Source organism: Microcaecilia unicolor, chromosome 11, assembly GCF_901765095.1.
Source record: "Microcaecilia unicolor chromosome 11, aMicUni1.1, whole genome shotgun sequence".
NCBI lineage: Eukaryota > Metazoa > Chordata > Amphibia > Gymnophiona > Siphonopidae > Microcaecilia > Microcaecilia unicolor.
In genome coordinates, this window is record NC_044041.1 from 98,930,911 (window position 1) to 98,947,815 (window position 16,905).

The following is a 16,905-nucleotide window of genomic DNA, read 5'->3' on the forward strand; positions in this document are numbered from 1 at the left end:
CCCAGCAGTGATCTCTGATGTGGCTGGTGCAGTTCCCCATGACCTGCCAGCTGAAGACTCCCAGCATCTCTCACCTCCTCTCCCCCACTGGCGTGCCAGTATCTCTTAACTCTACCCTCTCCCTACTCCACTTTCCTTCTAAAGCTTCAGTTCTTCTCCGGTAGCAGCAGCTACACTTCTCCCACCAGCCCAGAGCCTTCCCTATGATGCAACTTCTTGTTTCTGCATAGATGGGACTAGGAAGTTGCACCAGAAGGAAGGCCCAGGGATGGCGCAAGTAGTAGGTACAAGTTGCCGCTCACTACCAGTGAAGAACTGAGGCTTTAAAAGGTACAGAGGGAAAGAGGGAAAAGAGCTGAGAGATGCCGATCTCCTGGAGGAATGGGGTTCTTGTGTCCACCCACCTTGGACTCAGGCCACCCAAAATTGGGTGTCTGGCTACACCCCTATGGCTAGGGCTCCTAACAGCCTTCTACTGGCCCTGAATGGCACTAGAATCAGAGATGATGAATTGAGAATGATCCAGTCTGGGGTATGGTTAAGGAGGGAGTGTGATATGGCCTTAAACATACTGATCCATTCATTCATTATCAGTTAGACTATTGTAATACACTCTACACAGTTCTCAGGGCCTATGATATTCGACAGTTATAACTAACCCAAAATACAGCCATAAAACTGATAACAGGTGCAAGAAAATTTGATCACATTGCACTCCTTTTGAAATCAGCCTGTGGGTTAGCACTACCACACCATATTGTCTATAAGACAGTACTCCTGGTGTACAAGATTCACTGTAGCGGTGAGCCCCCATACCCTTCTCAGTTGGTAACTCCCTATTCTACTTCAAGAACCCTAAGATCCTTGACTCAAAATCAGTTAACTGTGCCTTGTTTTGAGAAATTTTCCATGAACGTACAAGGCACACAATCTTTTCTGTCCAAGGTTCACTACACTGAAACAAATTGCCTCAATCTCTTCGACACTAGACATTGCTAGAATACTTTAAAATAGAACTTAAAACCTTCCTATTTGCTGATATCTACGGCTCTGTCACTTGAAGACAGACTGCCATATTAGTCCCGAGATGAGCCCGAAAGGATTATACCCCATCCTTATGTATTATCCCATCTACACTATTATTATTGTAGTTCGTCCTCCTCCTTCCCTTTATGTCATGTCCAATCTCTCCCTCCCTTTTTTTGCTTCTTTTCCACCCTTTCTTTTGTCGCTTCTTTTTAGAGTGCCCAGAAATTGCAGTATAATGGGCAGGATAGTAAATTCCTAATAAACTTGAAATTGAAGTGTAGATCCAGGACTAGCCCTGAGCATTATACACCTTTATATATGTATGTAAAATTAATTCTTCTCTTTCCTTCATGAGTGGTGCAAGGATAGTTTTGGGAAGTCCTTCTATAAATGCATAGAGACAGTGGTGATTCTCTACCAAATCATGCCAGGCCACTGACCCAGAATCTTTTGTTACCAACCCGGAATTGGTTTAAAACATGCTTCTCTTTTACCACTGCAGCTGGAGTTGAGGATGGAACCCTCTCTTGGCCTGACTCAGGGGCCAATGCACAAAAGTTCCCATAAAGCACTGCTCAAAACAAATCACATGCAAATGCAGCTATGCGCATGCCCTGAACAGATGTGCTGTGGATGGGGCTCCATGGCAACTTTTTTTTTGTAGGATTTCAGCAGGTAATGAGATAAATTTAATCTTAAGAAACAAGCAAGGGAGGAAAATCAAAACCAATCCCTGGCTTCTCAGTGCAGGAAGGACAAAATCCAGGGGTCTAGAGAGCTTTGGCAATCACTGCAATCCAGCCCATGGTTTGCATTTTTGTGGGTTGCCCTTGGCAGCAGGCAGAGCTGCATTCACATGCTGCTGGGATTCTCAAACTCCCCCCCCCCCCCCCCTCCCTGAAGCAGGCAAGCCTCTAATCTGAGGTGGATTTCCCAGGAGTTGGCAATCGGTGGCAGCACATCTTACTGTCCTACTCCGGCCGCTACCTCAGGTCTTTCTGGAAGTGTGGGGCAGGAGATGGCAGATTGGATACCTGTTTCCCAGGATCCAGGACCCAGCTCTGCAAAGGTTTCTCCCCTAGAGGAAACTCTCTTGCATATTCCGATTCCCCCTGGTTGTGATTTGAAGGGTTGATCTCTGAAAGAACAGAGAACAAGACTGCCATCGTCATGCTAATGACAGCTCATGACCTCCCGTAAAAATTCCACGGTAAAAGGTAGGGGCTGCATTTCATGCATCTCCTGTAAAGGGCTGCACATCGCTCGGAATACTCATTTACATTGTAATCAGCTAATTTGCCTACGATTCTCATTGTATGCTGCTGTGAAATGTAAAAAGGTCACTAAGCCCCTTTGTGCATGACTCGCTAAACCAGCTGGAGCCGGTCAAGAATGCACAGAAGACCCGGTAAGTTTAGTGCATTAGGCCCTCAGTACCATTGTTTTTAGAATATTATCACTGCATAGAGATCTCTTCATGAGTTTAAGCGGGGATTAATCGTCTATCTACTTATGTAATCCTACAAAGGCCTTTGCTTTCCTCACTGTAGGGATTCTTCCAGCTTTATTTTTCTGTTTTCACATAAGGAAATACTGAAACAGTGCATTCTTAGGTCGTAATGTCAGAAAAGTCCACCGGAACATACAGTGCTTGATGGTTTTCATTCTTAAGACTGATATTTTTTTCTTTCTTTGTGTAGCTGGATGTGTGCTGGGGTAAGGGTCCTACCCACCTAAATTTTGTCTGGGCAAACTGTAGCCTGTTCAGAATTTAGCCAGACAGAAAAAGACAATGCTACAGGCTTTCTGAGGGCATGTTTAAATGCTGGCTGTTCAGCACTGATACTCAGGACTGGATAGCCAAAGTTATCTGGGTAAGTTGAGTCTGGTCAGCCAAAAAGCAGGCCTACCAATACAAATAATCAGCAATACCTAGATAACTTCCAGTAATGGCTCTATAGCTAAATATTCAGCATCGATATCCAGGTATCAGCTGGTGCTAAATATGAGGGTATAGATTCAGGGGTCCTTTTACAAAGGCGCGCTGAAAAATGGCTTGCGGTAGTGTAGGCGCGGGTTTTAGGTGCGCGCCGATCCATTTTTTAGCGCACCTGTAAAAAAGGCCCTTTTTTGCCGAAAATGTATGTGCGGCAAAATGAAAATTGCCACGCGTTCATTTTGGGTCTGAGACCTTACCACCAGCCATTGACCTAGCAGTAAAGACTCATGCAGTAACTGGGCTATAATGACCTACACGTGCCAAATGCCACTTGGCGCGTGTCCATTACGAGCACCCGAAAATAAAAAATATTTTCCAGATGCACATATCAGACGAGCGCCAAAAATGAAATTACCGCAAGAGCCAAACGGTAGTTGGGCGGTAACTCCATTTTGGCACGCGTTGGGTGCGCGTAGACACGCGGCTTAGCAAAAGGGCCCCTAAATGCCTGAACTGGCATTTCAATCCAAAGCTGACCACAGTATTTAATTATCTGGGGTGAGTGGGGGGGATGAATTTTGAAGTCAGAGAACAGACAAACCAACTTTAGGGAAAAAATATAAAAATCATCTGACTGAATATCAGAGATATTTGAGCACATGGCCACCTGGTGGCAGTGTGGACATCTCATAAATCCTCTATTTCAATATGGTGGGGACTGGTGTCAACGAGTCTATCCAGGGGAATCACAGCACACACAATTCATATGGAAATCTGCTGCCAGCAAAAAACATTTCTCAAAATGAATACATGAAATCCAACTTGTACCTCTGTGTTGCCTTGTTGTCTGGTTATCGTGCAGAGAAATTGTCTTACAACAGATGCATTTGTGGTGATTCTACTGTGGGAGGTGGGGAAAAACAGAAGATAGGTAAATAACGCCTGCTTAGCAGCATATGTGAATCGCAGTATATTATAAAACAGTTCCCACTACTGTGTCACCACCATCCATTTTCATCCTTCACTGGGACTTTAGCTGACATGTTTCATAGGGGCCCTTTTCCTAAGCCGCACTAAGGCTAACACACAGGTAGCGCGTGCTAAATCGACACAACTGCCAGGGTAGTGTGGGTGCCCGGCGGTAATTATGAAATTAGTGCGTGCCGTTTCCCGCAGTTCTACCGCAGGGGGCGGTGGTGTTCCCAGCGGTAATCAGCAGTGCAACCACATTGCTAACTGATTACTGCATGAGTAGCGTGAGCCCTTACTGCCAAGTCAATAGGTGGTGGTAAGGGCTCAGGCAGTAAAATAGCCACGCACTACTTTTAATATTAGTGCACGACCATTTACTGTCCTATTAAAAAAGGCCTTTTTATACGCTGTGGTAAAAAATGACCCAGCGCTCTAATTTCACGCATTCAAACTAGCGCAGCCCACTTTTTACCGCAGCTTAGTAAAAGGACCTCTTAATTAACAATGGAAATTAGCCTTTTGCTTCCCAACAAAAACCTATGAAGATCTATTTTAGAAAGAATGTAGAAATAGGAACTGATACACCCAGCTTGGGATGTGTGCAATTCTCACAGTATTTTAGAAAAGAGATCTGCCTACGACATAGAATCTTTTCTAAAACACATGCAGGAATGCATCCTAATACATAAAAATGCAGCAGCGACATCCAATTTACAATTGTAAACAAGGAAAATTTCAATGAAGAAAATGCATCAATTTATATGCGTAAGTAGCCGTCACTTATTTATTTATTAGTAGCATTTGTATCCCACATTTTCCCACCAATTTGCAGGCTCAATGTGGCTTACATTTGCTGTAATGGTGGTTGCCATTTCCGGGTAACAGAATTACAAATGGTATTGCGTTAAGGTGCATACATACATGATAATATACATGGAACATAAGATATATGGAACAGATCATGATATATATATATAGCATGTTCATACATACATGGTAAAGAAGAATAAGTTATGGTATTGCATGAAGGCTCCTGAGTAATAGATTGGGTTGTAACATACATTAGGTCATCGACTATAGAGAGACCCTATTCAACATAAGGTTTAAAGTGGTATTGCTTGATCATTAGTATCAAAGAAGTTAATCAGTCATGTGATAAGAGTTCGGTTTTGTATAGATCGTGTATAGTGGTGTTTCAGAACTTACCTGTGTAAAGGGCCCTTTTCTAAGCTACTGGGAAAATGGCCCTGCAGTAACAACGGGGGCCATTTTTCTTGAACTCCAGGGCCCTTTTTACTACAGCGGGTTAAAAGCCCCTAAGAAAATGGCCATGTGGTAAGATTACTCTTACTGCATGACCATGTGTGTGGGGGGGGGGGGGGGGGGGGAAGCACTTACCGCCACCCATTGAGGTGGCGGTAATGCCTCCCACGGTAACCCAGTGGCAGGGGCATAGCCAGACTGGCAGGAGGGGGGTCCAGAGCCCGAGGTGAGGGGGCACATTTTAGGCCCCCCCCCCCCGGTGCTGCCGACCCCCCCCCCCCCCCCGGCACTGTCGCCACCACCACTTTTTTACCCTCCCCCAGGCGCCCCTCCCCTTTTGACCCCCCCTTCCCGCCACCGCCAGCCCTCCCCCACCGCTGCCGCCGTCAGGTACCTGTGCTGGTGGGGGTCCTACATGCAGGACGTCAGGACGACTCACACAAAAACAGAATCCTTCCACATCAGCTGCAGCAACGCGGCGGCCTGGAGACCGGCGCTGAAGAGGACCGGCTGGCGGGGGTTGGGGACCCCCGCCAGCACAGGTACCTGGCGGTGGGGGAGGGTTGGCAGCGGCAGAAAGGGGGATCAAAAGGGTTGGTGGCGGGGGCCAGGGCCAAATCTAGGGGGGGCCATGCCCCCGTGGCCCCACATAGCTACGTCCCTGCCCAGTGGTCACCAGGCAGCACACAGTGGTGCCCAGTTGCTGCCGAGTTAGTACCGTGCTATAAAATAAAAACATTTTTCTGGCATGCTGGAAATGGAGCATGCTTGAGGAGCAAATACTGCCGGCAGCCTTGTTGGGCCAGCAGTATATCTGGTTTAGCGTGCGGTAAGCCCGCATTGGACTTACCAATGCTTTGTAAAAGGGCTCCTAAGTGTCCACACTTGCAGGTGTACATCTGCATCTTCAAAGCCTACAATGGGAATGCTCCTAATTAAGTAAAGAGGCCACAATCTTTGTTTAGTTTCAGTTTGGAGTGGTGTGGTGTGGTAACTGTGTTAGTCCGCTTTTAAAAGTAATGAATAGAAATAAATCAAAACGTAGACAAGAAAATAAGATGATACCTTTTTTATTAGACTAACTTAATATATTTTTTGATTAGCTTTCGAAGGTAACCTTTCTTCTTCAGATCGGAAATAAGCAAATGTTGACAAATCTGAAAAATAAGGGTTACCTTCAAAAGCTAATCAAAATATGTATTGTTAGTGCAATACAGTGGCATTCTGAGGGGCGCTGACACCCGGGGTGGATCGCCCCCCGCCCCCCCCAAGCACAGCGCCCCCCCCCCCCCTGTGCAGCGCGATCCCCCCGGTGAAGGGACACCCCCTACCCCGGCGAAAGAAATAAATCAAAACATAGAAAAGAAAATACAATGATATCTTTTTTTTATTGCACCTGCGGCGGACTGCCCCCACCGCCCCCCCCCCCTTGGTACGCCACTGGTGCAATAAAAAAAAGATATCATCATATTTTCTTTTCTATGTTTTGATTTATTTCTATTTATTACAATTTGGAGGGGGAAATAAACAACAGGGAATTAAGAAGGAAACCTTCCTTAGGAGTCCTTTTACTAAGGTGCGCTGAAAAATGGCTTGCGGTAGTGTAGACCCCTGTTTTGGGTGCGCACAGGATCATTTTTTAGCTCACTGTAAAAAATGCCTTTTTTAAATTTTTGCCAAAAATGGACATGCGGCAAAATGAAAATTGCCGCACGTCCATTTTGGGTCTGAGACCTTATCACTAGCCACTGACCTAGCGGTAAAGTCTCACGCAGTAACCAGGCAGTAATGACCTATGTGTGTCAAATGCCACTTGACGCACTTAGCTGACATGCACCAGAAAAGAAAAAATAGTTTTTGGATGCGCATAGTGGTCGCACACCAAAAATGAAATTACCGCAAGGGCTATGCGGTAGCTGGGCTATAACTTGGAATTGGCGCGCACTGGGCGTGCATAGGCGCTTGCGAGGCTTAGTAAAAGAGCCCCTTAATCCCTCCTGTAAAGGGCTGGCTGAACCGAGCACTTTTTAAAAACCTGTATGTGCAACGGAGCAGCTTTAAATCTCAGCATTGATATATTGGGACATAAACATGCATTCTCTTTCCGAAATGGGGAATACACATGTAGATTTTGGTTCCGCCCAACCCCTTCCAATTGCAGCTCTACATGTTTAAATACAGACTTTGTAAAACTGGGTTTTACATGTGTATGTGATCCCCATGTGGAAATCCAGCATCTAAAGGTGTAAATCATGAGCAGGGCTTCTAAAATAAGGGTCTAAGTGTGAGATTTTTGTTTATTGATCCCCCATAGTTTCCTCATGTTCCTTTGGGCTTCTGATGTCAGTAAAGGAGAACGGTGTCAAAGCTGAGTAATTTGGCTCTCTATATAGAACTACAATGTGTGCCACAGTAGGACCAATGACCCAAACACTCCCACTATTGCAGTACCACATTTAAAAAAACCCCATTAAGTTCATCCTTAGCTCAGATAAAAAGGCATCCCTCAACATTATTATTCTTTTGTTAATTTGTTGACCTTTATTTCTACATGGAAACTTAAACCAAACTCATTAGCAGTTAAGAAGGAAGCCAGAAGTGACTTATAATGTACTTGATCTGTATAAATCTAAACCGAAAATTTGTGAAAACAAGAAACCTCCAAACCATAAGTTGGGTGCTCACTAATTTATACAGGGTTAGAAAGACTGAATCACACCCTTTCATACCCTTTTGGAGTTTAATTCTCAATGAGCTTGATTCAGCCACATGTAGGATGTATGCAATGGTCCAACTAGCTTTTTTTTTTTCTTTTTGATTGTTTGAAGCTATGAAACACAGTAAACAAAGCCAAGCATTGCTTGTGGTGGGGGGAGGCTTGCAATTGCATTGGCATGTGATCATTGCAGGTCTGTGACAGCTTTGTTCAAAATCTGCTCCAGAAGTCTGGTAAAGCAGCAATGGAGATAAGGAAAAAGGAGTTCCAGATCGAGTGGCTGCCTTATGGAGACTTGTGGCTGAAAAGGTAAGCCTCTTACATAGAAGAGAAGTAGTAGCCAGGATGGAGTTATTCTCAGCTCTTGGTTTTGCAAAAAAGACTTGGTAGGGCTAGTCCAAGGGTATCTGACACCCTTGGCAAACTTTGAACTATGCCCTCTTCTCCCCTTGTGTAGACCAACATCTCCTCTTCCCTTTCTTACCCCCCTCCCCCTCAAGAGTTTTTCCCCTTCTCCTCCCTACCACACTGCCAGGTGCCCAGCATCTCCTTTTCCTCTCCCTACTCCACCACCTGATGTCCAGCATCTGTCTTTCCCTCTCTACCCCTTTCCCAGGTTTCCCTCTCTGTCTAGCCTAGTGTCTCCTGTTCTCTTCCCCCATGCCCAGTATCTCCCTTTCTCTTTGCCCTTCCATGTCCAGCATTTCCCCTTCTCTTCATCCCTTGTCCTGTGTCTAGCACCTCTCCCACATTTTGTATTTATTTATTGGGATTTATTAACCGCCTTTATGAAGAGATTCACCCAAGACAGTGTACAGCAGATACACTTTAACATAAAACTTACAATTTTGTTAATAGCATAACAATAGTAAAATAACCAAGCATAAACATAAATACAATAACTGAAGAAAACTTGAAAACAGTAAATTGAAATGGAATTAAAAAACCAGAGATAAAATACAATGTTAGCATAATACTTATACTACACCTAATAAGCATGCATTAGACCATTCAACTAACATAGATACGATGCTAAAGATATTTTACAATATGGCTTACCATATAGCCGAGGAACCAAGAGCAGATATATGATGGGAACAAGATGTGTGGTACAGAGTCAGTGGGGATAATTTGATGGTTAGCTAAAATCAAGGCAAGTTCTTTGTATAGTTAAGCAAAAGATAAGGAACTGATCTAAGTTACAGCATGTGTAGCAAGCTAGTCCAGGTGCAGAATGGGTGTCACTCTATGTATTAAAGGCTTGGGAAAAGAGCCAGGCTTAAGCCTTGCCCTTTGCCCCTTCCCTCTACCACAGCCACAGCCTGGTAGCCCTGCAGTCCTATAAAGGAGTGTACATGGCAGGAAACAAACAGAAGCAGACCAGGAATCATAGAAAAGTGCAAAGTTATTTTAAGCAAAGCACGCGGCATGGCCACATGTCACCTCGAATACACACGTTGCCTATGCCTGACGACTTTGCTCTGCCATGTGTCACCTTATTGGAAAGAGGAAGTTTCATCAGAGAGGGCAAGATGTGGCAGATGGAAATCTCTGGGCTGGGCACAGGCAAGGTGTGTAATCGAGGTTGCCACTGTTGCTGCCGGCACCCTCTAGAAGTTTGAAGGTAGGCTTGGGGGGGGGGGGAGGGTTGAGAGAGAGGGCTGATCCTGGATCATGGGCAGTGGGGAGGTAAAAGAGATGGAGAGATGCCAGACTGGGAGTTTGGTGCCCTTTATCTCCCATATCCTGAGACAGTGCCTCATTTTGTCTATAAGTTGAGCCAATCATGTTGTAGGGCCTCTGTACATAGGTGCATACTCAAAATCTGATGGGTCCTGATCCCTCCAGCAGGGCATTGAGAGGGACCCATCAGAGCTTTTGCACACACCTACACTCAGAGGGTTTGTGCCATGCATGCAGCTCCAGTGCGGTTGGGAAGAGGTAGGGTGACAGCAGTGAAAGTGGAGGAGGGTCAGGATCAGGCCTACCACACTGCTGACCCTGAACTCTTTCACCCTAGATGGATTCCAAGCCCATTTTGTGGCAGGGTGGTCCCTGGTCTCAGTCTTGAAATAGCTGGCTTTCAGGACCAAGGTTAGATCTAAAGGATGAAACTGAACTCAGAGCAAAGCGGTTTACAAATCTAAAATATAGTCAGAAAGGAGCTGCATAAATCAAAAGAAAAGGATACAACACACCAAAATATTAGCAAAGTGAAATACAAAAAAAAAAAAGAAAAAAAATGAAAAGAACCAAATGGGTTCTGCTTAAAAGTAATGGGATGCAAATGAGCTGCTTGCAAAAACAGTGAGCAGCTCGGCAGGGGAGAAGCCAATTGGTCACCCAGGCATGCAGAGAACAGCCAATCACTAAGCGTAGCTGCTCTGTGCATGCTACAAACATCTTTCATATATGCATACAAGCTGCATGTATGAAAGCAGTGTAGATTTTTTTTTCCAATTTTTTTTTTTTATCACCACCACAGCTGTCTCCTCTGGTGTAAGCAGCACTTGCTTTCCTGGGTGTGCAGCCAGACCTGCCCGATCTGCCCCTTGGCAGCAGTACAGCCAGGGAGCTGGTGTTGACTCTGCAAGCAAGCAGGGAGAGAAGCAAGGGAGAGCAAAGGGCTGCTTGCGTGCATGCTTGGCGAGAGGGGAAGCGGGCTCTAGAGATGCCACAGCTCTCCTCAGACATCCAGGCATCTGCAGAGCTGAGGGTAGACTCAGTGGTAATAGGAAGGAAACAGCAGTACCAACAGCTCCTTACCACCCATAAAAATTTCATCCTAAAGGTAGGCGGTCCTTTCTGTGCATCGCTAGGAAAATGGCTGTGCATCACTCGGAATACACATTTGAATAGTAATTAGCTCATTAAAATAACTTTGCATACAATTCTCATTTGCTGCTACTGTGACAGGAAAAGAGCCCGCAGAACCCCTTTGTGCATGTCTTGCTGAACTCTGTGCTTGCTAAATGGGCTAGAACCTGTTTAAAAAGTACGTTGCTGGCTCATTACGTTTTGTGCATTTGGGCCTCCATTTCCTCTGAGTAAAGGTACACTGCTGCTGAACCTGAGATCTAATCATGGACTCAGTTCTGGTGACCACAGTCCAGTTAACTTGCAAGGAAATATCTTGTCCTGGTTTGACAATGAAAAATCTTTATAGGTAGCCAAAGGGGCAAGTGCAGTTTAGATATATAGGCGGGATAAGATCAGTAGTACAAAGTCATTGAGATATGTAGATGGGTAGCTAAACTGAAGGCACATTATGGGGTCAATATTCAAAGTGATTTAACCACCAGGCAGGAGAGGCTCCTGCCTGGTGGTTAAATCACTTGTGCAGGCTTTCTACTGATATTCAGCAGAACTTAACTGGTTAGTGCCAAAGAAAATTGGCATTAACCACTAAAACCATAGCCACAGGGGTGGCCCAAGACAATCTGCTGCCTGAGGCAAGGAATGAGCTGCATTTCCGGCTCCTCCTCCGCCTCCCCCAGCCATGATCTGACATCTTGCCCTTCCTTCCCCAACCTCCTTTCCTGAATTTACCTTTTCTTTTCTTGTTTTTCAAAAGGCAGATGTGGAAATAGCAATTCCCATTGACTGCCCTGCCGCCAGTCCTGTCCCCTTCTCTCTACTGCAGCCCGCCTCTGAGGAAACAAGAAGTTACGTCAGAGAGGCGGGCCACAGTAGAGAGAAGGGGCCGTGACCGACAGAAGGTCAGCCTATGGGTCTGACTATCGGGCCCCAAATGTCCTGTCAAGTCTGCCCATTCATACCAACTACTAAGCTGTATAATCCTTTCTTCTCCCTTAAGGATCCTCTGTACTTGTCCCATGCTTTCATAAATTCAGATACAGTCCTCATCTCTACCACCTCTGCTGGGAGGCCATACCATGCATCCATTACCCTTTCCATAAAGAAATATTTCCTTAGATTACTCGTGAATTTACTTTCTTTCACCCTCCTCCTCTGCCCACTCATTTCAGAGCTTCTTCTCCCAGAGGTATTTAAATGTCTCTATCATGTCTCCCCTCTCCTGTCTTTCTTCCAAAGTATACATATTGGTATCATTAAGTCTGTCCCCATATGCTTTTTGACAAATACACTGATCATTTTTAGTACTGCCCTCTGGACAGATTACATCCTGTTAATACCTTTTTGAAGCTGCAGTCTCTAGAATTGTACACAGTAATTTAATGAAATCTGATCAAAGATTTATATAGAGGCACTCTCACCTCCTTTTTTCCTGCTGGCTATTTCTCTCCCTATGCATTTAAGCATCCTTTTGGCTTAAGATCATCAGATACAATCACCCCCAGGTTCTGCTCTTCTTTCATCCCTTAAATCCCAACTGCCAAATTGTAGACCACTACTTTCTACCCTATTGCAGATTTTGGTATTATCCCCATAGAGAAAAACTTTACCCAGTAGCCCTACTGCAATATCATTTCCAAAATTTTAAAAAGAACTGGATCAAGGACGGATCCCTGTGGCACACCATTGGTAATGTCTTCAGAATGAACATGATCTAATACTATCTTTTGTTGCCTCACACTCAGCCACTTCTAACCCAGTCAGTCATCTAGACTATTACCCTGTTTCCAACAGTGACCAATCCAGGCCACAACTACCCGGAAGAATCCCAAATATTAGTAAGACTCCTTGCTACCAATCCCAGGGCAAGCAATGCCTATCTCAATAGCAGACTATGGACTGTTCCTCCAGGAACTTGTCCATTCCTTTTTTAAATCCAGATATACTAACTGCTATAACCAAATCCTCTATCAATGAGTTCCAGAGCTGAAATATTCATTAAGTGAAAAATAATTTCCTCGTATTTATTATAAAAGTATTACCATGTAACTTCATTGAGTGCCCCCTAGTCTTTGTACTTTTTGAAAGAGTAAAAAATCAATTCACTTCTACTTGTTCTACACCACTCAGAATTTTGTAGACCTTAATCATATTTCCCCTCAGCTGTCTCTTTTCCAAGCTGAAGAGTCCTAACCTTTTTAGCCTTTCCTCATGAGAGGAGTTCCATCCCCTTTATCATTTTGGTCACCCTTCTTTGAATTTTTTCTAATTCTGCTATATCTTTTTTGAGATATGGCGACCAAAATTGCATGCAATATTCAAGGTGAGGTCATACCATGGAGCGATATAGAAGCATTAAACTATTCTTCTGGGCTGATATTCAGGGCAATATAAGCGGGCTGAAGAGGCACACTTAAATTGCCTGTCCTTGCCCAACCACCGATATTCAGCAGCACTAAACTGGACAGTGCTGCTTAATATCGCCTCTGACCCCCCCCCCCCCCCAAAAAAAAGTGGGTCAGTATGGGGTGGGCCAGGGGGCAAGTTGGGGAGGAGCCAGGGCTTATGTGGGTGCCGGCAATATTCAGCCGATGTCCATATAAGCTTGTGGGTAAATTTAGGATAGCTCAAAAGCTGTCCTAATTTCACCCACTTAAGCTTATGCAGGCCCTGGCTGAATATTGGGATGGGACCTGCAAAGCTTTTTTTTTTTTTTAACTGAAGCCCTCTGAAGCCACTGATGCATCCCCCTCTTCTGCTCCCCCTAGCCCGTGGACACAAGCTACTCCCCGTCCTCCAAATGCTCCCCTACCCCCAACCCCAACACCTCTGTAGTTAAAGTAGTCCCCCCCCTTAATAAATGATTTTTAAAAAAGTAGTCCCCCCCGGCCTACCATGATCCCTGGTTGTTCAGTGGTGGTCGTTGGGGGCAGAAGCACAGCCTCCTCACTTCTGCCCTTTGTGGCACCTTCCCAAAATGGCTTCTATAACTCTCGTGGCAACTCACGGTACAAGGTAACAGCAGCCATCTTTCAAAGGTGTTGCAAGGGGCAAGAGTGAGAAGTATCTGCTCCTGCCCCCAATGACCACCATGGATCAAGTACGGATGTGTTGGGGTAAGGGTGGGGGGCATTTAGGGGGAGAGGAATTGGCTTGTGGCCACAGGCTGGGGTGGAGGGGATGCATCGAGGGCTCGGGGGGAGGTGGGGTTACATTTTTTTTTAAAGCTTATGAGGGTCCTGTCTTGATATTCAGCTGGGCCCGCATAAGCTCCACTGCCCAGCCGATCCACAAGTAACCCCAATATTCACTGCCAGTGCCTAGATGTTGACAGGCACTGAATATTGGGGGCTAATTTAGCCGGCGACGGTAAGCATTTAAAAGATGCTGACTATCGTTGGCTGAATATCGGGGGGGGGGGGGGGGGGTCTTATTTTCCATCCCTTATTTCCTAGCATCCTGTTTGCTCTTTTGGCCGCTGCCGCACACTGGGCAGAAGATTTCAGTGTATTTTCTATGTTAACACCTAGATCTTTTTCTTGGATACTGACCCCTAAAGTGGTCCCTAGTATCAGATAACTATGATTTAGATTATTCTTCTCAATGTGCAACACTTTGCATTTGTCCACATTAAATTTCATCTGCTATTTAGATGCCCAGTCTTCCAATTTCCTGACATTTTTCACAGCCTGCATGTGTTTTAACAACTTTGAATAGTTTTGTGTCATCTGCAAATTTAATCAGATGACACCAGATCATTTGTAAATATGTTAAATAGCACCGGTCCCAGAACAGATCCCTGTGGCACTCCACTGTTCACCCTCCTCCATTGAGAGAAATGGCCTTTTAACCCTATGCTCTGTTTTCTATCCACTTTCTAATCGACAACAGAGCGTCCTATCCCATGGCTTTTAATTTTCTCAGGAATCTCAAAGAAATTAAGCAAATTGGTGAAACAAGACTTCCCTTGGCTGAATCTGTGCCGATATTTTCCCATTAAACCATGTTTGTCTATCTTGCTTATAATCGAACGAGAAAAACGCCCAAGTTCCGACCTAAATCGGGAGATGGACGTTTATCTCACAAAAACGAATAAAGCGGTATAATCGAAAGCCGATTTTTGGACGTTTTCAACTGCACTCCGTCGCGGATGCGGACAAAGTTGATGGGGGCGTGTCAGAGGTGTGGCGAAGGCGGAACTGGGGCGTGGTTATCTGCCGAACAAAGATGGGCGCATTTCACTGATAATGGGAAAAAAGTATTTTCACCCTCAAATGTCATACCCAGCTCCCTGGCAGCAGTATGCAGGTCACTGGAGGAGTTGTTAGGGGGTGCAGTGGACTTCAGGCAGGTGGACCCAGGCCCATCCCCCCTACCTGTTACAATTGTGCTGCTTAATGCTTATTAGTCGTCCAACCCCCCCAAACCCACTGTACCCACATGTAGGTGCCCCCCTTCACCCCTTAGGGCTATAGTAATGGTGTAGACTTGTGGGCAGTGGGTTTTGAGGGGGATTTGGGGGGCTCAACACACAAGGGAAGGGTGCTATGCACCTGGGAGCTCTTTTACCTGTTTTTTTTTGTTTTGTAAAAGTGCCCCCTAGGGTGCCCGGTTGATGTCCTGGCATGTGAGGGGGACCAGTGCACTACGAATCCTGGCCCCTCCCACGAATAAATGTCTTGGATTTATTCGTTTTTGAGCTGGGCGCTTTCATTTTCCATTATCGCTGAAAAACAAAAACGCCCAGCTCACACATTGTTGAATAAAACATGGGCGTCTATTTTTTCCCAAAATACGGTTCGGTCCGCCCCTTCACGGACCCGTTCTCGGAGATAAACGCCCATGGAGATAGGCGTTTTCGTTCAATTATGCCCCTCTATGTGTTCCATAATTTTATTCTTTATAATAGTTTTCACTATTTTGCCTGACACTGAAGTCAGGTTTACCGGTCTGTAAATTCCTGGATCACCCCTGGAACCCTTTTAAAAATCAGTGTTACATTGGCCACCCTCCAATCTTCAGGTACTGCGGATCATTTTAATGACAGATTACTGATCATTAACAGCAGGTCAGCAGTTTCATGTGTGAGTTCTTTCAGTACCCTGGGGTGCATACCATCTGGTCCAGGTGATTTACTACTCTTTAATTTGTCGATTTGGCTCATAATGTCTTCCAAGTTCACCAGATTTCTTTCAGCTTCTCTGCAAAGAATTTATTCAGTCTCTCTGCTATGGCCTTATCCTCCCTGAGTGCTTCTTTTGCTCCTTGATGACCTAACGATCCTGTAGATTCCCTCACAGTCTTTCTGCTTCTTGAGAAAGTTACTACTATGAGTTTTTGCTTCTATGGCAAGTTTCTTTTCATATTCTCTTTTAGCCTTCTTTATCAATGCTTGTATCTAACTCACTAGGGCTTATGTTGTTTCTTATTTTCTTTATTTGGATCCTTTGTCCATTTTTTTGTCTAATATTTTATTAAACTATTTATGTTTTTGATCATTTGTATGTTGTTTTTCTTTTGTTGTGAAACCCCACTTGCCTTTTATCTTTTATAGGACGTTGGGTGGGACACCTCCTGTTTTGTTTTCAACTTTTAATGTGCAAATCCCAGCTTTTTCTTCTCTGGAAGCAGAGTATGTTGCACTCAAAACTGCATGGTATAATTGAATGTGTGCTATATTGTATTGGGTTCATTTACATTTCTCTCATTTATTAGCATATTTTATACTCACTGATCAACTAAGAAGTCTGAGATGCAAGGCATTGCATTACAACCTTTATGCTCAAGAATCCACTGGCCATCAATTAGATCATTATACTTGAGCAGAACCACATTGGGCACTGGCCAAACTTTTCTGGATGCACTCCAACCCCAGTATAGCAGCGCAGCTACCAGTCAAGTTGATTGTCAGGGAGAAAACACAGCATAATGGCATAGAGTTACCATCGGTTTATGCCACTGATGATTCTGGCCGTCCCCCCCCCCCCCCCCCCCCCATCTGACGTCACTTCCTGTTTCTGACATACGGAACCAGCAGAACCATCAGTGGTCCGTGACATTATGCTGCCTTTTTTCCCCTTCAAAGCAGCTGGATCAGAGGAGAAGAAGGGAGGGAAGAATGATGTTGGACTGGAGTGGGCCCTGGACTCAAGGCTGCTTTTGTTATAGG

The 16,905-nt window shown here is 45.0% G+C and overlaps 1 protein-coding gene across 1 annotated transcript in view; it reads left to right on the forward strand.

Annotated features, from left to right (window-relative positions):
- LOC115480950 (actin-like) overlaps positions 1–16,905 on the forward strand; it is an 81,029-nt gene that overhangs the window by 12,634 nt on the left and 51,490 nt on the right. The window contains exon 2 of the mRNA XM_030219934.1: positions 8,146–8,228. Coding sequence (XP_030075794.1) covers positions 8,146–8,228 — 83 coding nt within the window. The remainder of the gene's footprint in view (positions 1–8,145; positions 8,229–16,905) is intronic.